Source organism: Rousettus aegyptiacus, unplaced genomic scaffold (assembly GCF_014176215.1).
Source record: "Rousettus aegyptiacus isolate mRouAeg1 unplaced genomic scaffold, mRouAeg1.p scaffold_m13_p_16, whole genome shotgun sequence".
NCBI lineage: Eukaryota > Metazoa > Chordata > Mammalia > Chiroptera > Pteropodidae > Rousettus > Rousettus aegyptiacus.
In genome coordinates this window covers 40,506,330-40,529,557 of record NW_023416291.1, presented here as the reverse complement: position 1 = coordinate 40,529,557, position 23,228 = coordinate 40,506,330, and the positions used below count along the sequence as shown (strand labels likewise).

At 47.0% G+C, this 23,228-nt stretch overlaps 1 protein-coding gene across 9 annotated transcripts in view; it reads left to right on the top strand.

The window, feature by feature from the left end:
• Positions 1-23,228, top strand: part of EPS15L1 (epidermal growth factor receptor pathway substrate 15 like 1) — an 88,852-nt gene that overhangs the window by 46,662 nt on the left and 18,962 nt on the right. For 7 of the 9 annotated variants that reach the window (XR_001598473.2, XM_016157738.2, XM_016157740.2 and 4 more), the window contains exons 14-21: positions 2,072-2,233; positions 2,832-3,029; positions 3,792-3,956; positions 8,751-8,874; positions 9,649-9,699; positions 10,807-10,943; positions 15,123-15,183; positions 15,974-16,056. Coding sequence is in view for 7 of the 9 variants with exons in the window: in XM_016157738.2 (XP_016013224.1) it covers positions 2,072-2,233; positions 2,832-3,029; positions 3,792-3,956; positions 8,751-8,874; positions 9,649-9,699; positions 10,807-10,943; positions 15,123-15,183; positions 15,974-16,056 (981 nt within the window). In the remaining 2 variants the exon portion in view is untranslated. Of the gene's footprint in view, positions 1-2,071; positions 2,234-2,831; positions 3,030-3,791; positions 3,957-8,750; positions 8,875-9,648; positions 9,700-10,806; positions 10,944-15,122; positions 15,184-15,973; positions 16,057-20,349; positions 20,491-23,228 lie in introns of all 9 variants that reach the window. The other 2 variants (XR_001598474.2, XM_016157741.2) reach the window with 2 other exon arrangements.

The following is a 23,228-nucleotide window of genomic DNA, read 5'->3' as shown; positions in this document are numbered from 1 at the left end:
TACCGCACTGTCTTGATGACTGTAGCTTTGTAATAAGTTTTGAAATCGACAAGTGTGAGTTTGTCAATTTTGTTCTTCTTTTTCAAGATTGTGTTGGCTAGTCTGGATCCCTTGCATTTCCTTATGAATTTTGGAATCCACTTGTCAGTTTCTACACAGAAGGCAGTTGGGGTTCTGACAGGGGCTGAGTTGAGTCTGTGGGTCATCTGGGTGATTTCTGTCCTCTCTTTGCCTCAGACACACTGATCCCGGAGCCCTTCCTAACCATGGACTGTGGGTCTTTGTCCCAGCTGAGCTCTTTGATGGCTCCTTTACATTACACAATGAGGTCAATTCTCTGATGGCCCAGGCTGTTGGCTACCTGATAGCCCAGGCTCCCATACTGGGCCTGACCCATCTCCCTCCTTCACCTCTCCCTCCCCCATAACCTGTTCTTCCCTCAGATGTGACAAACCCAAATCCCAGACTCTCCACCACCAGCCCTCTTTCAAACATTCTGCGTTATCTTCCAAACTTATCAGACTTGAGAGCTGCTCCTTGACTTAAAGATTAGGGGCAGGGAGACTGGGGAGCAGAGAACCCAGTTCCCCCCAGTAACTCAGATGCATTTTAGCTATTGAGAGAAGAGAGAGCTAAGGTGTTCTTGTCCTCTAAGCAGGGAGAGACAGACCCGTGCCTCCTTCAGGTTTTCGCCTGGAAAGACACCAGCCACCCTGGGGATCAGCCCACTACCCATCCTCCCTCAACCCACTAGGGACTCAAATTTGCCCCTTCTTTGGTGCCACAGCCACCATCTTGCCCAGGCTACATCACCTCTTCCCGTGCCCAGCCTGAACGCCCTTCCCCACCATCCTGGCCCTCTCTATCAGCCCACTCTCCTTCGCCATCCAGATCAGCTTTAGTTATCTTACAAATAGGTAAGGTATTCTATAAGACATTTGCCTAGTTGAAAATCAGAGACAATAAGCCTCCCTTCCTCCTATTGGCCTCCAGAGGTATATTTGATTAGCTCCCAGGAGGCCTTCCAGAAAGGTCATGTGCATATTATTAAGGAGAGACATCTGTGTATATTCTCTCCTTCCGTTTGCATGAATGCCAGGGTGCAACACCCAAGTGTGTTTTGCAACACGCCTTGTTCATTTCATATTATAACTTAGAGCTCAAGGTGCAGCATCCTGGTCCTTTGAGTGCTCTGTACTATCAGTCATCAGCCAGCCTCATCTGATAGAATTGAAGATTTTGCTGTCCCAGATGTTGTGTGTTTTCACATGCTTCATACACCTCTAGGATTCTTTCCCTAGAAGAATAGTAATTGGAGGCAAGATTTTTACACTGGCCATCTACATAGATATGGCTGACTTGGAGGAGTTTTAGCAATGGAGAATCAGCAGTTCCCACTCCCACACTTAAATGACCTGCCAGGACTTTCCGCTGCAGAATGGAGTGCAGCCTCTGCCACCCTCACCCCACTTCTGTTTGCTTCAGCTGGAGCAGGACACCTGCTACCCCTATACTAGGCTCCCTGTGGCCCCATCACGAGCCCTGTCTGGTGGGTCTTTGAATTTACTTGAGACTGGTGAACACAGGGCACATCTGAGATGACCTGGTCACATCTGCCCCTTTTTCTGGCTGCTGCCTACTCGGCCTTTCGGTGTATCCTAAGTGGTACTACGACCGGGGGTCCTCTCCACCTGTGCAGCATCAGTTTGATCTCCCTGTCCCCCCCACCCCCCATGACTCTGACAGCACCCATGCTATTTCTTTGTGCCCTTTGTCCCAGTTCATTTATGCTCAGGTGACCCTTCTCCCCTGCCCACCCCAGCCACAAGTCATTGGAGAGCTTTTCTTGCCAGGGGCCCAGCCCCTCTCCTGGCACCTGGTCTCTCTTAGGAGGGGCTTCATTAGAGATTGAGCCAGGCCACCCCGCCAAGCTGCATGCGTTCACAGTCAGTGTGCCCAGCGTGCCACTCTGAGCATAGGCATCCAGGGGCTCCAGCCCAGGCTGTGACCTGTTATCTCAGCATGGTCCACTTTCACTAGTCTCAAGTAAATTCACACAACCCTTCCCTAGGAATTACAAAATGACTTAGACCGGGAAACAAGCAGTTTACAAGAGCTGGAAGCTCAGAAACAGGATGCCCAGGACCGCTTAGATGAAATGGACCAGCAGAAGGCCAAGCTCAGAGACATGCTGAGTGACGTCAGGCAGAAGTGTCAGGATGAGACTCAAATGGTAAGTCCTGCCCATGCCCAGTGTGGGGAGGGAGCTTCCTGAGGGCTTCTCTGAGCTCACGATGACCTTGAAACAAAATATGGAGACATCTTTCTGTTTTAGTAGAGTAGTTGGATGTATCATTTGGAAAAGTATCCACACATTTGGGACCTGACCTCAGTCTCACCCACCAAATCATATAATTGAATGGCCTCGGTCCCCACGAACCTGTGTGTGTGGACACCCGATCCTGGCCCATGCCCCACAGTGCTGGGGTCCAGCATGCCTCTCCCTCCTCTGCCGTCTTCACTGCTCATGATAAACCAGGGAGGCTGCAGTCTCAGCAGATTGTAAAACCCTCTGAGGCCTGGTATGGAGGCATTCAGCCCCTGGGGACAGACAGGTTGCCTGTGTTTGTCCCAGCTTGAGTTCCTACTTATCCCAAAGCAACTTTGTGTCAGTCACATGGGGCGAGCATGTCTGTCTTGTTATTTCCGTCTTTGTTCTGGGTGGAGAGGGCCCCTGTGAGGAAGCCAGGCATCCGGCCTCCCTGGGTTAACTCATTCCAGGATCATGAACTAAGAATTCTCTCTCAGAGCCCTGTCTCATCTTGATTTAGATTTCCTCATTGAAGACCCAGATCCAGTCGCAGGAATCCGACCTGAAGTCCCAGGAGGATGACCTAAACCGGGCCAAATCAGAGCTGAACCGGCTACAGCAGGAAGAGACCCAGCTGGAGCAGAGCATTCAGGCCGGGAAAGTTCAACTGGAAACCATCATCAAATCCCTGAAGTCCACACAAGATGAAATCAACCAGGTATCTCCTTGGGGGTGGGCCCTGCTGAGGCCAGCTGTCTTCTGCCAAGGTGGGTGGCTGCCGTGAGATGTCGTATCGGTCTGTATGACTGGCAGGGCTGAGTGTCTGTGCTGAGGCCCCTTGTTCACATTCACTTCACTTGCTTTAGGTTCTTTTCCTGGTAATAATAATAATAGATGATGATAATAACAATTGTCCACTTTGCCAGACAATGCAAGGGTGTCTTACCCATCATTTCTAATGGTCCACTCTTTTGGAGAAGAGAAAACAGAGGTTATTAGGTCACCAGCCTGCGGTCATACAGTGTTTACGAGACATTTAAAGTACACACTCTGGTCTGTCTGACTTCATAGATTGTCTTCTTCCTCTCCCAGGCCTCCCATGCCCTCTCCAGGACAAGGAGGAGCAAATGGGGTAATAAAAACCCCATAAAAGAGAATGTCATATATCACTTTGAACAGATTGTGAATCTGGGTTTTGTCCAATTTCAACTTGTTTAGAATCGACTAATGTTTGTTTGAATGTGTGCCTCTCTCAGGGGCCGAGGATACAAAGAGGCCTCCTGGGGCCGTGAGAAGGTGTCTTGGTTTGTGAGCAGTCTCACATCTCATAAACCTGGTGACAGGGGCCATCTACTCCTTAGATGGGTAATTCAATTATCCACATTAATTGCTGGGGGTTGGGTGGTAGGGAAAAAGAATATCTGGCCTGAGACTTTTCCCCTAAACTCTACTCGATGTTGGTGATGTCTTCATTGTGCAGGCAAGAAGCAAGCTTGCCCGGCTGCACGAAAGCCAGCAGGAGGCCCACAGGAGCCTGGAGCAGTATGACGAAGCTCTCGATGGGACCCACGGCACCAGCCTAACCAACTTGGCCGACCTGAGCGAGGGTGTCTCCCTGACAGAGAGGGGCGGTTTTGGAGCCATGGTAAAGGTTGAATAAATGTATTCCAGTCCTGGGATTAGGTCCCACACTGGGATCTGAGAATGCCCCTTCTACTTGGTCCAGCACTTGACAGCCTCATTCTATCCAAGTGCAGGGCGTGTCTCATTTTTACTGCTGCTTTAAGAGTCCCCACCAGCCCTGCAGCCCAGAGTATGTGGCCATGCTCTATTGTGGCATCTGGGATAAAGCCCAGATAGGCCTGAACCCTTCGTAAGACCACTCTTTGAAGACCTCCATCTTCATGGGCCAGCCACCCAAATGTGGAAGGCTTCCCAAACTTTCCAAACCAAATGTAGATCAGTCTCATGCATTGTGAAACCCACATCCTACTAATTGGGGATGGGGGAGAGGATGTATGTATGTTTCTGTTTCCGTAAGAAGCACCTTGAAAATCAAATGTATTGATAAAGATCAAGAAAATGACAGCCCTCCTGGGACTTTGATATCTCGCTTATGAATTGGCCTCTGTCTTGAAATTTTGGTTACATTTGAAACCTCAGCACTTTCATTCAAACCTCATAATCCTGGGGGTCCTGATTAAGGCCTGAGGGACTCTTGGCCTTTTAGGTTGCTGTGGGCTCTCAGGCTGCTGGCATCCAACAGGTGTTACTTTTTCCTCAGGTTGTCACACCTCGCTGTTCCCACCAGAGTCTGCTCTTGTAGTCCAGAACCCCATGTGCTATTTCCAATTTAATCTGGCTGAGGAGAGTGTCTCTGTGCTCTTGAGGGCGCTGGTGGGACACGGTTGGTCTCAATGGGTTTGCTGTGCTTCGCTCCCAAAGCCTTTAGCAGCTCACCCTGCATTGCACCTCTCTTTTTAAGGCTCCCCCTCTGAGCCCTCCTTCTGCTCCTGGCCCTGATTGCTTCTTGGATTCCTTTCCTCCCTGTAATAATAATACAGTCTCTCTCTCTCTCTCACCTGCAAGACAGCTCTTTATGTTTATTCCTTGACATGTTTCTTTTCTCGGTAGCCAAGTACTCTCCCAGGAAATTATGGGGAAGGTTAGACTCCTTACCCATATTACCGGTGTTGTTCTCATCTCCCTTCTGTCTCTGGCCGTCACTGCTCCCGTCTGCCATTCACATCCCCCATTCTTTGGAATCGTAAATGGGTAACACTTCCCTATCTGCTCTTGGCTCCATCGTCAGCTTGAATATAGACTGTAAACATCCATTCTTCATGAACCGTGTGGGGCAAAATTCCCACTTGGCGTCTGGCTCCCTCAGCGTGTGTGTTTGTCAGCTTTGCAACTCTGTTCTTACTTTCTTCTGTCACTGGTCCCATTGCATGACCTTTGGCTTGTCTGGTTCTGTCCTGGTTCAGGGAACACCCTACTCTTAAACCCTTTGGCAGGTGTTGATAAGATTGATTTCCTTGGATAAAAGTTGGCAGTGAAGTGGCAGTTTACAAGTGGGCAGTGATTTCTTTTTTCCTCTACAGGTTTTTTACTTTTATTTTTATTCATCTTCTAAGAGGGGCAATGTTTACGTGATAGTCAATTCATCTCAGAATGTTGACGTCAGATATATTCCATAGAAACTTATAACTGGTGTCTGAAAGAAAAACTATATCTTGTACAAATACAATTTTTAAAGCTTTTTTTTGGTTTGTTTCCATTTCTTAATAAACAGTTCAAAGAAACCTTTTTATTTACTTCTGAACATTTCAAGACTGCTCCAGAGGAGAGAGAGGCCTTCGTTCTCTTTGAGGGGCGTGAAAGTGAGGGGTTTAGTCCCTTAAGAGTAATGTAACCAAAGAACTTTCTAAGCCTGGGCACTTCTAAAGTTACTAAATTTAGTGTTAAGCTCATACCATGTTACTTTGTCTAAGAGATACAGGATTTTAAGGCCACATTTCTGTCTTCTCATTGGATGATGAATATACTGGCCTCTTGCCCTTGTCAGTACTTAACCAACCCGTCTAGCAGAGAGTAATAGGTCATCCCAGACTTAATTAAGCCTTGCTACAAACTCATCCTGAAAGCCTGGTTTGTCTGAACATCCAGCCCAGAAGCATGCGGTAGCTAGTGTTATTGCTGCTCCAGAGCTGATTATTAAATAAGAATTTGTAAGCTGGTTGTTCAACCTTTGGTAACTTGAAATCGGCCACAGTGTGAGTATTTACACCACAGGAGTTAGCAGAGACTGCCCATCAGGACCTTTTTCCAAAAAGCTGGTTCGCCAGCATCCCACTGCCTGGCCCCTCTTTAAAGTGAAGAAATGTCACAGAAACCCCTTTGATGCCCTTTCACAGTTGTCATGTCTGTTTCCTACAAAGCACAGAACTTGAGATGGTGTCTGAACTCGTTGTCGAAGGTATTTCACCTCATTCGAGGGATGTAGCCCTCACCCGTGCTAGTCTGCTGCACTCACGTCTCCTGAGTTGGCAGATAGCTTGGTTCGAATTGGTAGGTGGTCAGTGGACGGGGAGGTTATGACACCTCTGTGCCAGGGGAAATCTGGTTTTCTGCTCTGAATCTGAAATGGAATCCAAACCCCCAGTGGTTACTGTAACCACATGAATCCTGCCGGGGTCTTCTGAGGCTTCTCCTTTGAAGGGGAGGGAGCGATAGCTGCCTTGGGTGCATAATTGCTCCTGAAAGAGACATTGCAGACCTGTCTTTCAGTTCAGGGGGCTCAACAAGTGGATCCCCCAGAATCAGTCTCTTCTCTGTCGTTCTCCACTGATACATGGCAGTCTTCGAGCAACGATGGAAAACATTTAAAAAATCAAACCAAAACAAAGAAACCCAACCAACTTGTAAATCAATGCTAATTAAAAATGATATAGAAGCTTCTGTTCTGAGGCCAAGCTGTCTTTCTTAACACCCTGCTTCACCAAGGTTGCCATCCTTCTCGATCCTTCTGGAGCAGAGACCTTGCCCCGTGGTGCAGCAGGAGAGGCTCATTTCCCCTCCAGCCACCCAGCTTCCTTCGATTAGGACTTCTCCATCATATTTTCCATGTCTAAGAGCCCCACTGGGTGCTCCTTGAGCACCCATCCTGTGGTCATTAGCACCACAGCATCCTTACAGAACTGTGCTCTGCTGCCAGACATGGCGCTCGCAGACCTCTGTACTTACTTGCCTAGAACCCGGCGTGGCTCCCCACCTTGGGAAGCCCTGTGGCTGGAGGCTCCAGATAACCTTTTGCAGGTAAGAAAAGTGCTCCATAGTTGTCAGAGGCCGGGGTGTTGGTTCATACTTCCAAAGCTCACAACTTCCTGTGAGCCTGGTACCACTGAGACCTGTTCTGCTGCCCCACCGCCCCCCCCCCCACCCCCACCAGGTGGACTGGCCTATGTGGTAGGGGACTTGTCAGGAATCTTCCTTTGGCACTTTTGATGTCATTGCCCTGTAACCACTGTTCATGGTTACGGAAGCCCAGCTCTTTTATTACTTGGTTTTGGTCCGTTGGAATAATGGATTCATGTGCCAGCCCCACAGATGCCCACATGTTCTCCAGAATCAGGGAGGAGGACGTTGTGCTTTTTAATATCACAGTGAAACCTTCATGTTTTCATCGAGGATGTATCTTTATTAACCACAACACACTCAGTATTTCTAAACCAATTTCTAAACCACTGTTCCCATGTATATTGCAAATCTCCCTTTTCAGGCCATTTTCCACTGTAAAAATGTGCTCTTCAAAAGCAAATTTTTTTTCCTTCTGATTTAAATATGCTTGTTTGTTTCTAGAAATAAGTACTTTTTTAAAAAAAATGCAAAGCATTGTATGCTCTAGTAGTTCTAACTGCATAAGCACTCACTTCCTCCCAGGATGTAAATAGCCAGCATGTTTCTTGGTGTGGAAACAGCATTTTTTAAAAAATGCCCACATACTCTCTGAGAAAAAGATGACCAAGGGAGATCACACCTTTGAAGAGTCCCGTGCTCTGAGAAAAAGATGACCAAGGGAGATCACACCTTTGAAGAGTCCCGTGCTGCAGTCAGTGACTTGTTACCTTTTTTTTTTGACATTTCCAAAAAATGTGGCTTTTTTCAGACTCAATTAAAAAAAATTGTAATTGTTGTAAAATACACATAACATAAAATTTACCATTTTAACCATCTTTAAGTGCACAGTTCAGTGGCATTAAGCACTTTCCCATTGTTGTGCAGCCATCACCACCATCCATCTCCAGAACTTTCCATCTTCCCAGACTGAAACTCTGTCCTCATGATACACTAACTCCCCATCCCCTCCCCCAACCCCTAGCACCCACCATCTACTTTCTGTCTCTATAGATCTGACTCTCCTAGGGACCTCATATAAGTGGAATTATATGGTATTTGTCCTAGGTATCTGGCTTGTTTTACTCAGCATGTCCTCAAAGTTCATCCACATTGTGGCATGTATCAGAATTTCCTTCCTTTTTAAGACCGAATAATATTCCATTGCATGTATAAACCACATTTTGTTTATTCATCTGATAACGGATGCTTGTGTTGCTTCCACTCAGTGATTTTTTAAAAAAATTTTTTATTCTACAAGAGTGTTAGGTTTACAGAAGAATTACCAAGTTGGTAAAGAGAGTTCCCATATACCTCACACCCAGCTGTCCCTATTATTACGATATGGTACATTAGTCACAACTAATGAATCATGTTGACACAATAGTATTAACTAAAGTCCATCTTCAATGATTTTTAAAAAATCATTCTCTATAGGGTCATACTTTTAAAGGGGATATGTACAAGTTAGATATGGCATGCTGTACTTTGCTTTAAATCTGAAATAATAAAATCCCTGTCCTGTCTCTTCACAAAATTTTAGGATGATCCTTTCAAAAATAAAGCCTTGTTATTTAGCAACAACGCTCAAGAATTGCATCCGGATCCTTTCCAGGTGGAAGACCCCTTCAAATCCGACCCGTTTAAAGGAGCCGATCCCTTTAAAGGTATCTCTCTCAGCACCCACCCTCTCACTGAAAGGCTGTTAAATTTGTGCCATGGAAGGTTGTTCAGTGACTAGAATAGTTGGAAGGTATCACCCTCTGAAATGGAGGAGGAAGGGAATTCACTGAGCTTCACGGGTTTCTTGTGTTAACTGAAGACCTGAGGTATTGGGGTGTGGTGGGAAGAGCTCATGGCTTGCGAGTGACAGATCCCCACATAAATCTAAGGTCTTAACTGGTGAGTTTACCCAGAGCCATATGCAAGTCAAGAATAAGTAAGAATTTCGAGAAACAAGTATACTAAGTTTCTCCATTTTTTCCAGAGAGAAACAGTATTTCCCAGAAGGCGCACTGCATGTTTCTAAGAATGCCAAAGGCAGGGAGTGGCCACAGGAGCCTTTTCAGTTTCAGATTTGGAGTGAAGCATGTTAGGTCCCAGGGTAAACTAGACAGCTCCTGAGGCTCAAATGTACTGAACTCACTGTGGTTTCAGGACTGACCACGCAGGCAAGGCCTGTGGCAGTCCCCAGTCCCATGTTCTTGCGGCTGAGGATGGGGAGATGGGGTACAGTAGTGACACATTGAATAGAAAGAGAAGAGTGAATCCTGGCTCGTATACATTTTCTACAGCTCTGGTCCATGTTAAGCAGCCAACAGTACCTCTCATTTCATCTTCAGTGTCCTAGCCAAGAAAACCACCTCAGCCAGTGGTCTCTCCAACTCTCTCTACGGTCATGTCTACTGTAGAGCTAAGTGTTCCTCTCTCCTATAATTTAGGTGACCCGTTCCAGAATGACCCCTTTGCAGAACAACAGACAGCTTCCACAGGTAAAAGCCTTTGTTAAAAGACACATTTTGGGAACTGGTTTTCAGAATTGTCCCGTTCCTTGTTCAAGTTGAGGGCAGTGGGAAATACCTTCCAGCCTGCTCCCCCAGTTCCGCCACCACATGGCAGCAGGGAGGTCCATTTCTGAAGGAACCTGGCAGTGGCATTGTCCCTCCTCTTCACCGTTCAGTGCCCTCGTTGCTGACTTCTCAGCAGAACTAGAAAAGGAGCTCCCGGTAGCCATGCGATTGTTCGGACACCCCCACAACGACTCGGCCACTTATGCCTGCTTGTGTCACTTATAGCAGCTTCAGGGGGTCCTGTGAGTACCCGCACATGGCGGGGCTTCTGTCCACACATCCTAACGATGGCAGCAGCGTATGTTGGAAAGGATGGCTATCTCTATTGCATGAAAGTCTAGTGTCCTGTTCCCTCTTGGTGATACAGCGACTGTACCCCTTCTCCAGTCACCATGCCTGCCACCCACATTTGAAGGAAATGGACGTGCATATGGGCATGGTATTGGGATCACTGATTAATTTTTTCTTTTATTTTTTTAATGAGGTGAAATTCATATAATACATATTGAACAGTTTTAAAGTGAACAGTTCACTGGGATTTGCTACATTCCAGTGTTTTGCAACTATCCCCTCTATCTAGGTCCAGAACATTTCCATTGCCCCCAAAGGAGACCCCATCCATATTAGCAGCCACTCCCCATTTCCTCTACCTAGACCCTAATCTGCTTTTCTGTGTTTATGCATTTGCCCACATTGTTTATTATTTTGTAAAATAGGCTTTATTGAGAGATATAGTTTGTACACAACAAAATTTACCAATTTTAAGTGTATAATAAGATGGCTTTTGACAAATGTGTATAGTCGTGTGGGATAGAAAACAGTTTCATCATCCCGAAAGGTTCCCTTGTGCCACCTGTCATCAACCCCTCGGGCCCTTGGCCTCCTTTGTCCCTAGGTTTGTTACCGTTTCTAGGATTTCATATAAACGGCATCCGTTAGTTATGTGTTCTTTCATGTTTGGGTTCTTTCACTAAGCATAATGTTGATTCATGGGACATTCTTTTCCTCACTTTCCAAAACACTTTCTAGATCCATTTGGAGGAGATCCTTTCAAAGAAAGTGACCCGTTCCGAGGCTCTGCCCCTGACGACTTCTTTAAGAAACAGACAAAGAACGACCCGTTTACCTCAGACCCATTTACGAAAAACCCTTCCTTGCCCTCAAAGGTGAGTGACGCAGGGAGGTGAAGACGCTCCCAGTCTGTGCGTGGCGCGTGTGAAGGCGGCCGTCCCTGCCTTCCAGGGGCTGAGTCTGGGACTCCATCTTCCCAGCTGTGCTCACTAAGCCTGAGGAATGCGGGCCATGCGAGGCTGGGTGGTTCTCCTGGAGCTGAGTCACAGGCCAGGTCCCATTACTAGACGGCAGGGTGACTATTCCTGCAGGTCCCTACAAGGCTTGCCCTGTGAAGGAGGGTGGCACATCCAGCAATCCAGCGAACCCAAGTCAGGCGGCTATGTCCTGAACGGTTCTCATTCCTCTGTCCCTTTCTGTGCCCCTTTACCAGCCTGCTGGGTTCTCTGCTCTGTCGCCTGCCCCCACTTCTGCTCTGCCTCTCAACAAAGACAAAACACAATAAAGTACCACAAGCTCCCTCACACTGCCCCAGCCTCTTCATGGTCACCCTGCTGTCTTCCTAGTGCACGGCACTGATGGTGACATTGGAGTCAGACCGCCTTAGTGAATCCCCGTTGTGGCAGAAGTCCATACCCACAGCCTGGCTGCACTTAGTGTTTAAGATAACATGTGCCCCACCCAGCATCTCTTAAACCATGCTTTGGGCACAACGGTAGGCCCAACAGACTGGGTTAAGTTGGTGTCAACTAGGATTTTAAAAGCAAAAGTGAGTTTTTGTGATTAAATAGTGAATTTTGTGAGGGTGGTTTATAGCTTCCCTTGCTGTTCTGGGCCACATCTCTGTCCCCACCTTACATATTCCCTGGTTTTCCTCTTCTCCGTAGACCTATCGGTCTGCAGCACCAAACCCAGAGCCCCTTGAAATCGGTTCATTTGTAACATTTATGTCTGTAAGACCTGTCATGAGATTCCCTTTTCATTCATGATATTGATAATCTCTTGTCTCACTCTTTATCAATTTCGTTGTCTTTTCCATGAGCCAGCTTTTGGCTGTGTTAATTTTCTCTTCTCTTTGTTTTCTGTTTCATAGGTTTTTGCTCTTATTTCCTTCCTCCTACTTATTTTAAGTTAGTACTTTGCTTTTCTATTTCTAACATCTTAAGATCTAATCGTAGATCATTGATTAGATCTTATTTTCCAATACAAGTGTTTAACGCAACATGTTTCCCTCTAAGCACTGCTTTAGCTGCATTTTACACAGTTTAAATCATATCTTCATTTTTATTCAGTTTGAAATATCATCTAGTTTTCCTCGTGATTTCTCTGTTGAAACGTGTATTATTTCATATTCGGTTTTTATTTCCACTAGGTATCTTATAATACTGATTTTTAATTAAAATTTGCTATTAGAGGATATATTTTGTGTATTTTCAATCCTTTTAAATATGTTGAGACTTATTTTATGGTCTCTGTTGGTGAACATATTGCAAACAATTGGGAATAATTGTCTGTCTGCAGTTATGGGCGTTACGGTCTATAAATGACAGTTAGGTCAAAGTGGTTGATAATATTGTTCAGATCATCTGCGTCTTTACTGTGTTTCTTTTTTGGCTCTTCCAGTTGCTGAGAGTGGGTGTTTAAGTCTAGGATTATGAAATTGTTTATATCCCCCTTAATTCCATCAGGTTTTGCGTCATTTATTTTGAAGCTCTGTCACGTGCCTACATATGTATGATCGTTATCTTTATGCAGTGACCTTTTTATCATTTTAAAGTGTTTCTTTTTTTCCTCTAGTGATATCTTGGTCTTGCAATCTATTTTATCACACATTTAAGGTAGCTACCTTATCTTCCTTTTGCTTACTCATTGCATCATATATTTTTCATCCATTTACTTTCAGTCTATCTGGTGTTTTTACATGAAAGGTGTCTTTTTGTGTCAAACATGTAGTTGGGGCTTGCTTTTCTATCTAGTCTGGAAATCTCTGCTTACTAAATGGAGTTTCTAGTCCAATAACATTTAATGTTGTTATTGATATCGTTGGATTTAAGTCCAGTATTTTAATATTTGCTTGCTTTTTATCCCGTGTTTTATTCTTCTGTTCTCCATTTTTTGCCTTCTCTTGGACTATTGGGGTATTTTCTGGAATTTCATTTTCTTGTATCTGTTGGCCTTTTAACTATACTTCTTTTCATTATTTTTTTAGAAATGTCTTTAGGAATTATCATATATACACTTAACTTTTCATAGGCTACTTAGAATTAATTTTGTATGACTTAATATAAAATGTAGAAAACATGCAGCCATATAGGTCAATGTATTCACCTTCCCTCAACTAGCAGCGTCTCTTATGTTATAACCGTTCTGTGAATGTAAAATATCTAAATGTAGTATAAACGATATAAGACAGTGTTATAATTTTTGCTTTAATCTACTGTATATATTTTAAAGAGAGAAAAAGTGGTCGTTTATTTTTACCCATAGATTCACCACTTCTAACACTATTCCTTTCTCAAGATCTGATTTTCCCTTCATTATCATTTTCCTTCAGCCTGAAGAACTTCCCTTGGCACTTCTTGTAATACTGGTTTACTTCGTTGTCACTATGAGAGAGTCTTTGTTCCTGATCCAGCGGTATTTTTTCCTTTTGGTACTTGTAAGATGTTCCACTGTTTCTGGCTTCCATTGTCTTTGATGGGAAGTTATCAATATTCCCAATAGTTGTTCCCTGATATGTAATGCGTTGTTTTCTCTGGCTGCTTTAAAGAGCCTCTCTTTATCTTTGCTTTTCACTAGTATGACTGCGAAGTGTCTAGATGTGGTTTTCTTTGTATAATATGCTATTTGGGGTTTGTTGAGATTCTTAATTTTGTAAATTATGTCTTTTACCAAATTTGGTGAGTTTTCAGCCATATTTCTTTGAATATTTTCTTTTTCTACCCTATCGTCTTTCTCTCTTTGTGAGATTAGGGTTACACATGTGTTAGATCTTTTGCTAATGTCTCACAAGTCCCTGAGGCTCTGTTTTCTTTTTTTATCTTTTTTCTTGAGATAGGTAATTTCTGCTGATCTGTCTTCAACTTCACTTACTTTTTTCTCTATCATCTGTTGTTCAGCTAACCTAGTAAAGTTTTATTCTAGATATTATACTTTTTAGTTTTAGAATTTCAATTTTTTTGTGTGGATAGTTTCTATTTCTCCGTTAGGAGCTCTTATCTTTTCGTTCAAGCCTATTTTCCTTTATCTCATTGAGTACAGTTATTACTGCTTTAAAATTGTCATCCTCTGAGAATTCTAAAATCTGGCTCATCTTGAGATTGGCTCCTTTAATTATCTTTTCCCTTGAGAATTGGCCACATTCTCTGGTTCTCTGTATGTTGACTCATTTAGAAATGTATCTGTGCATTGTAGGTGCTCTTGTGGAGACTGGATTTTGTTCCATTCCTCCAAAGAGTGTGGGTGGTTTTGTTTCAGTATGCCATTAACTTGGTGAGACTCACGCTGCAAACTCCCCCTCTCTCACCTGCACTTTCATTCCTGTGGCTGCTCTTGGTCTGCAGGTATAAGCTTGAGACTTGGGCAGATCATGGAATTTGGGGCTCCCATTCTCTTCTTCTCCTTTATGGATTCATGTTCCTTCTCTGTGGCTGTGGTTGTCCGGGGCCTCCATCCTCTGGTCTTCATGTCAGAAAGACGGCATTTTTTTATTGGCGTCTTAGCCTCCTTATACCCTCAGACTATGGCTGTCAAAATGGAAAACTCAATCTTGTACTGCTGACTCTTGAACAGCGTGGGTTGAACTGTATAGGTCCACTTAGTACATTTATAAGTCATTGAACAGCCAATTGTATTTTTGATCCGAGGTTGGGAATTGGCATATGTTGAGAGCTAACTGTAATCACGTGTGGATTTTTCAACTGCACGGGGGGTCGGCAACCCCAACATTTGTGGTGTTCAAGGGTCAACTGTACTGTTGTTTTCTGCCAAGTTTCAATTCTCCTCCAAAGCTGCTTTGCTTTGGTTTTACTTTCTAAGCCTTCAGGTGGTTGGTTAGTTTTAGTTTTGGACTTTGTCCAGAGTTTATAGGTAATATCTGTAGGAGAAATCAGTCTGTTGGGATTTTACTCTGTTCGGGGTTTGGTTTTAATCCTTTTGTCCTCCCCATGCCCAGCACCAGATATGGTGCACACAGAAGTCAAGAAAATTTGTGGTTGAATGAATGAATGGTGCAACAAACTACTTTTCACTCTTTTTTCTCTCCTTTCACTCAGCTTGACCCCTTTGAATCAAGTGATCCTTTTTCATCCTCCAGTGTCTCCTCCAAAGGATCAGGTGAGACTGATGATTTATTTTCCTTCTGACTCTTCCTCAGGCGGTGGGAGGGAACCCATCCAGTTAATGCTTTTCATTTCCAAAACTGGTGTGTCCTCAGTGTTTATGTCATTAGTCAGTGGCACCCAGAGCCTCACCTGAGGCTGTTTGACCAGAGGCACCACCCTCATACCCGCTCATCTTCCTGAGCAAGCTCTGGCATCCTTCTGGAAAGGATGCTTAGCAGTAGGAATTAATTCAGTAATAACATCAACGATATTAGGTGCACATTATTCATTCCTCCATGTAAATTTTTGATTCGTACCTTGGATTTTTTTCCTAAAAGAATCCAAAGTTTGACCCAAGGTACTGGCTTGTGCATCAGGGGCGGGGACTGTTTGTTGTGGAACTTGCTTTTGGAAACAGGCCCCACCTGCTCCTGCTGCCTTGCCTGGCAGCTTGCTTGTTGGTTACAGAGTTTGGTATAGGTGGGTATGGGGGTTACCCGAGGCAAATCACCCCACCATGGAGAAAGCTCAACAGAAATCCCTCCCCACAGTGATCACCCCACATCAGTGGTGTGAGTGGTGGGTCACTGTCCTATAGCCCTTCACCTCCCTCGCACCTTCCCTCCTGACCCAGTGGGACAGTAGGCATCACCCTGTCCAGTGTATGACCGTGGCAAAGAAACATGTCCTCCCAGATCCCCTGCTTCTGGGGCTGTTGAGTACCAGGAGGTGACACTTCCCCTCGACCCCGGAAGGCATGTCCCGAATGCCCTGTAACTCTGCCTCCCTGGCGCTGCTTGCAGGTCCCTTTGGAACCTTAGACCCCTTTGGAAGTGGGTCCTTCAGTAGTGCCGAGGGCTTTGCTGACTTCAGCCGGATGTCCAAGGTAAAGCCTCTCCCGCAGAGCGCCATGCCTCTGCCAGGGTCTTTGTACCTCTTGTTGTGGTCTTGTCGTGGCTATCAGGCATAGCTGTTAATACCACATGTGTATTTCCTCTGTACCTGTCAAAATCTGAAGTGCATCCTCACACGAGGTTGTGAGTCAGCAGATAGGGTCTAGAAGATGCCCTTGGCTGTGATCAGTCAAACCCATTTCCCTCCATCTAAACGAAACTGCCGGAGCCCCAGTCCCTCCCAAGATGCAAGTGCCAGAGGTTCTCCCCTGCTCCTGTTGGCATCTGATGGCCATCATATCTTAGGAGATAAAGTTGTCGTTGTGGCTAGACCAACTTGAGAAGGTGTTAGGCACAGAGGGCCCAGGAGGGTCACAGGCAGCAGGCCTGGCATGCAGCCAGCTGAGGCGGAACCATGGGCCACAGGCTGGCAGGCGGGGCGTGTCTGAATGAAGTGAACTGAGTGTCTGGCACTGCCTTTGGACAGAACCTCAGCAGGATTCAGAAAGTGAGGGCTCAGTGAAGAAATCTGCAGGTGAAAATAAAGTGTTCAAGACAGATGACATTCACACTTTGCCAGGCTGGATATTGTATCTGTGTAGACAGTTATATTAACCGGTTGTGTGGATATAGCTCCAGATTGTGTCAGAGCGCCATTGAAAGGGGCTTGGGGTAGGGAGGGGTGTAGTTAGAGCTGAATCTTTAACGTAACAGCAAGTCAGTAGATCGTGTCCAAAATGGATGGATCAAGAACTAGCAGTGGAAGTCCGTGATTACTGGGGTAAATTCCAAAAGAAACTACCTAGAAGTTAAGACTGTTGGCCTTGGCACATGGGAAAGGCAATGGGCTGAGAGTCGGCTGCTCTTATAACCTTTAAAGTCCCTTGGTTTTAACTATGAGCATGTGTTTCTTTGATAAGAATCAAGGAAAGCACCACTAGCTGTGCCCTGTCTTGGCCTCGAGTCCCATCTCCAGCGCTCCTGTGTGTTCTGCACCTTGGCAGCCCCCCAGGCAGTGGGGGGGTGGTGTTCCTCACAGATAAAGAGCCTCACGCAGCACAGCTCATGGCCACGAAGCAGTAGGACCCTGTTCTCTTTATTTGTTCTGCCTGCTCCTGCCCAGATACTGGGGGGAGTGGTGGCCATAAGAAGAATATAGTCCTCATCCTGTATCTTACATCCTAATTGGGGAAGGCTCACAGCCAGACAGTGAGAGGGGGCCGTAGAAGGAACCCCCAGAGTATGTGGGAGCTGAGCACCCACAGTCAGTAGCATCCCTCTCATCCCTGCCAGTGCCCCTGCTGTGCCAGCTCCTCACCGTGTCCTGCCTCTTGTTCCATATTCGCCCCCAGAGCTCACGATTGTCTCGGTGCTCAATGCTTGTGGTTAGTAATGTGTGATTGTGGCAGGCAGCTTCCCAGAAACATTTGAGATTCTCTTTAGGTATTCAAAGAAGTGCGCGAGCCTAACCGTTGAAGTAGCAAATCCAGTTTCTGGAATAGGCGGAGCATCTCTGTGCCCATTGACTGCCACAGAGGTGCTGGCGTTGTGGCCTCTGTCCTTCTAGGGCTTGGAGGGAATGAGCCTCCATCCCTCAGAGGGAAACACTGTGACCTGTACGATTGGGACGCTGTCTGGGATTGACCAGAAGGCCCTTGTGGGTGTGAGATTGGCCTTCACATTTGCCTGTCCTTTAGTGGCTGTGACACATGCTCTTGCTCCTTGAGTGTTCGTGGCTATGTATCCTCTGCTTTCATCCCTGCTTAGCAGGTGGGAAACCATCTCCTGAAATCAGAAAACTCCTGCCACATGGTGGCAGCAATCCCCAAGGAAGGGTTTGCATTGGATTCTCAAGCTGTCACAGTGGGTCCTCTTTCTTCAGGAAGCCAGCCTCAGAGGCATAAGGAGTGAGAACTAGCAGTGGTCCAGCTAGGACAAGGACAAGGGTGCAGGTGAGGCACTTAATTCAAGAAGTATCTGAGACTATGTGAGCTTTGAGGACCAAGGCAGGGTGGCCAGCCCGAGAGTCCTGATGGCAGGGGTGGCTGCCCCTCCTCCAGGCGGGCTGTGCAGAGACCCCACAGCTCGGCAGCACCAAGCCTGGGTCCTCCTGTCTTTCTGCCTGTTCTGACGTAAAGTTGTACTTTTCCTTCTCGTAATTCTGGTTTCCTTTCCCTTGTCCCCGTCAGGCTGCACACACACGTGCACTTGTGACTTTAGAGCCAGTACCCCTTCCTGTTGGCAGTGGCGGGTGGGATGGAACTGGACGGGGTTGTGGAAAATCAGTCTATAGTACCTCATTGTTTTGTTTCCATCCCATCCGCTCCTGGTCTCGTGCCACTGGTCCCACTAAACACCAAGCCCTAACCTTGTAGGTCTATGTTTCCCTTTTGGTGCCCTTTCTGTTTTTCAAGAACATCATGCGTATAAATAAAATGCTGAGGGAAACGAAAGTAAAGTGACAAGAAGGTGTTTTGGTTTTTCGGGGTGTTTTTTTTTTTTTTTTTTTTTTTTTGGCATTTATTTTTAGACATCTCCTGCTTTTCTCCGTCTGAGCAGGGTTGTCCACCCTCAGCTTGGCTGAAGGGAACTGACAGCCAGCGATGTGACCTTAGTCAATTCTTTGGGTGCTTCTTCGGGCTTGCACTTGTAGCTGAGGTGCCCTCAGGCCCAAAGAGAGTCTTTTAGACAGCATCAAGCCTAAGTTACCTTGCTTTCAAAACAGATTCCCCCAAATAGACTTTAGGGAGCATCTGAGAATAAAAACAAGACCACAGTTTAATTATTTCACACCTCTCCTATGAAAAAGCCAATCCGTGAGATACTTAGTCCATTTTTAGTCATTTTCAATCATTTTTTAAAGATACACATTTCTATTTAGGGCTGTTTTTATGAACTCAAAACACATTTTTCTTAGAGCTGCTTTTTTCATAGTAGCCTTTTTGTCCTTTTTTTTTTTTTTTTTTTTTTTTTTTGAACACTCTTCACTCTGGGCCAGCCCAGAGCCCCTACCGGCTTTACTGAAACCCTTCTAAAAATAGTGACTTTCCCTGAAGCCACAGCCCGAGGAGGAACTAATTGGGTCCCAAAGGAGGCTTCTTGGGAAACTCGAAGTTGTGAAAATTGGGATTCAGAAATGATGCAGGCTTTTTGGTGTTAGAAGTGATGTAATTTTGCTGGTGTGGGTGTACCGGGCACTTACGATTGGAACCTTTCATGTTGAAGTGAGCTGCCTGACTCACACATTTAAACAGAGAGGGGGTGGAGAGTCAGCTTAGTCTGTGGTGTCCCCAGCCAGCTGGAAGGGTCATTGCAGCACAGGCCAGGTAGACTTGGGGGTGGTGCCCGGAGGGCTCCAGGCATCCCTTAGCACCCTTCTGTAAAGTTGGTGCTTTGCCAGCACCCAGGAACAAGACCGGGTTTGCAAGGAGGTCTCAGGGCCGATCATGCCGCCTCTCTGCTAGGAAAAGGGTCTCGATGCCTGTCTTGGGTTGTGGTGGTATCACGTGAGATCCAGCCCTGCTGCGTGTTCTGTGAACAGCAAAGGCAAAATAACCTGTGTTCCCTCCCTCTCTTGTCCTCTTTGATCACACTGCATTCTTTTTTCCCAGATAGTAGACCCTAAATCACCCATTTTAAAGCTAAGCTGCAGGCAGACACTGCGCCCCAGCTCTCATGCTGCCTCTCTCCTGGAAAGGTTTCGCGGGTAACAAGATGCAGCATACAGAAAGTGTGGGGAGCTGCTGGCGTGTATGCAGATTCTCGCAGTGCCTGAAAAAATTCTAATCATATCCACATCCACATGGCATGATAATAACCATACTGTCTTTGTGCCGACTTTGGCCAGGAGCCACTTGGAGTGATTTATGCATGACCTTCTCGTATTCTGGCCACAGCCCTATGGGCTAGGGCCCGTCATTATTGTCACATCACAGATGAGGAGACTGAGGCTGTTAGTAGATGGCAGAGTCGGGCCTCCAGATCCCATCCTTGACCACCATGCTCCCCAGCTTGACCAGGCAGATGTTCCAGAAACTCGAACGGCGGATTTTACAAAGAGACTCCCTGACTTTTGTATCTAATAGGACAAGCAACCATAGGGCCTGGAAGAGGGGAGCAGCAGCTATGGAGGAAGGCATGTCTGGTCATCCAGAGTTAGGGTGGTCTTGGCAGAGAAATGAATCTTGGGAACTTATAGATCCCCATCTTCCTTGGAGCCTCTCCTGCTTGCTGACCCCTCGGCCTGCTCTGCCTCTTGCCTACATCCACATGTGTCTCCTTCACAGGCTTGAGGACAGGGACGCTCTGCCCAGAATGTGGCCCGAGACCTACCATGGGCATAGGCTGCCAGCAGCCGAGGGCAGGGCCCAGGAGCCCTGGCCCAGGAGGCGGACGACGTGGGTTCCCACCCTGACTCTACCACTGAGGTGCTGTGTGACTGGCCAGCTACATCTCCTCTCTGTGCCTCAGTTTCCCTCTGTATAAACTGGAAGTGGTGACAGTAGCGCTCCCTCCCAAGGCCATTGGGAAGATGTGGTGAGAAGATCAGCGGGGTCAGCTGCGTGTGCAGAAGCCTCATCGGCCCCTTCGCCCCATGGGCTGGCCACCTCTTCCCCACCTGAGACTAGCGTCTATGACTAGATAGCAGAAGTGGAAGAGGCCAGGTCCCTGTCCCCGTGACTAGATCCTAGAGGAGAGGGAGCACGCAGCACAGGCCTGGTGACTGGAGGCAGGCCCTTCTCCCCACTTCCCCAGCGATTTGTTGGGTCCAGCTTATCTGAGAAAGACCACAAATGTACTCTGTGTTCCTACTTTGTTTTCCATCCCTAGGCCTGCCTCACTGTGGGGAGAATTAATAGTGCCCTCCTTTTCCCCCTCTCCATCTCCCGTGGTGTTTAGCTCACACACCCTGCCCCACATCTCCTTGCCTTTGCTCCGAGGAACTGGTGTTTTTACTCATTTCCTTTTGCTTCTACTACAGTAGTTCCCCCTTACTGTGGGGATGCTTTCTAAGGACCCCCAGAGGATGCCTGAAACCACAGATAACACTGAACCTTATGTATACTAAGTTTATTTCTGTACATAGATACCATTTCACTTAAAGGAAGCACTTTGCAGGTTCTCTCTGGCATATCTGAATTGCCAGCATCACAGTCGATCTTTCGGGCCATTAGTAAAATAAGGGTTACGTGAACACAACCACTGCAGTCCCGCAACAGTCGATCTGATCACTGAGATGGCTCCTAAGCGACTTGGCTAGTAGGCGGGAGCGTGCGTCTACGGGTTGGAGACGCTGGTCAAGGGATGAGTCAAGCTACTCAGAATGGTGCGCAATTTAAAACTTACGCATTATTTATTTCTAGGATTTTCCATTTAATATTTTCAGACTTTGTTTGATCAGGGGTAACTGAGACCGAGGAAAGTGAAACCATGGATAAGGGGTGACTACCGTAGCTGTGTATCTCCTTGCTCTACTCTTTCCTAGTTATTTTCTATTTTAGTAAAAGTGGTCCCCCATGCCCGTAGAAAGTGATCTTCTCCCTTTGGGATGCCCGAGGCTCCTTCATCTGTCACGTGAGATGAATCGGCCTCTCTGTGGTTCGTCTGTCCGTCAGCGGAGGGTGCTGTGCCTGGCACTATGCTGGCGCTCGAGGTGGGGGTGCACGTAGGCATGCTGCCCCACCACCTGCGCTCACTCGCAGCAGACATGGAGGAAAGGACCCTTCCCCTCCAGGCTGCCCAGTTAGGTGGGATGGGCCTAGAAACCCATTAGTGCATTGTGGTGACAGGAGTCCTTTTGAGACATCCACGGGCACAGCTGGCAGGTAGGGGTGTTGGAGAGAACTCTGGGGGCCAGAGCTAGTGAGGTCCAGCTAGTCTCTGAAAAGGAAGAAGGGCTCTGGTGGACAGGGCAGGCCAAGCTCCCCAGCTGGAGACGCTGCATGTACAGGGGTCGGGAGATGGGGCCCAAGGGATTCCAGGGGCCAGGGAGTCTCAGGAGGGGATGAGGGAAGACAGCAGGGGTGAGGCCGAATAATTAGGTGGTGGGAGCATGGTGAAGGCCCTGCATGTCTTGAAGAGTGCTTGGAGGTTACCTGTGGACAGCCAGGCAATGCAGTGCTATCTGTCTACCCATCTTCGTATCTACCCACCTACCTGTCATCTCTACCTACTTAGCCACCTGTCTGCCAACCCACCGACCTTTCATCTCTGCCTGCTATCTACCTACCTATCTTCCCTTCTCATCTACCCACCTACCTGTCATTTCTATCTACCATTTACCTACCTATCCACTTACCTGTCTTCCCTACCCATCTGCCTGCCTACCCATCTACCCGTTGTCTCTACATACCCGCCCATGTACCTATCATCTGTACCTACCACCTTCCTTTCTCCTTACATACGTGTCATCTCTGCCTACTACCTACCTGCCCAACTACCTACCTGTCATCTCTACCACCTCCCTCCCTACCTTCCTACCAGTCATCTCTACCTACTGTCTACCTCCCTACCTACCTGCCTCTCATCTCAACTTACATCTACGTATCTCCTACCTACCTGTCATCTCTACCTTCCATCTACCCATTCACCCACCCATCTTCCATGCATATGTCCGTTGCTGGAGAGATGTGGTCCAGTTTGGGTTTGAGACAGTGGGGTGGTTCGGTGGTAGGAACAGAGGTGGCAGAGGCTGGGGGAGGGTCTGGGCTAGAGGTAATAAGAACCCCACAGAGGCAGCCATGGCCTTGTTGACAGAGGTGGGGGGTAACAGATATTCAGTGGTGGGCTCTGACCTGAGTCACCAATTAGGTAACAGCCCCTGGGGACACACAGAGGGTCTGGTGCTATTCTGACCCTCTCCTGGAGCTGTCTGTCACTGAATGAAAGGGGTGAGGGTGGGGTGTATCTCTGAAGCATGAGCTGGAGGCCCAGGGGACCCTGGGGTTATGAAACATGTCCCCATGCAGGTGGAACAGCATGTGTGGCAGGAAGCACCCTCCAGTGACACGAGCCTGTCAGGGCACGGGACTGCTCTCAGCTGCTTTGTGTGCTTGCCGCCTTGTCTCTTGGGCCAGGGGACCCCGGCTGTTGAGGGTGGAGTAAAGCGAGATGTTTATGAGACACCCTAGAGCAGGGGCTGAGCTAAGTAGCTCCAAGGGTGGGG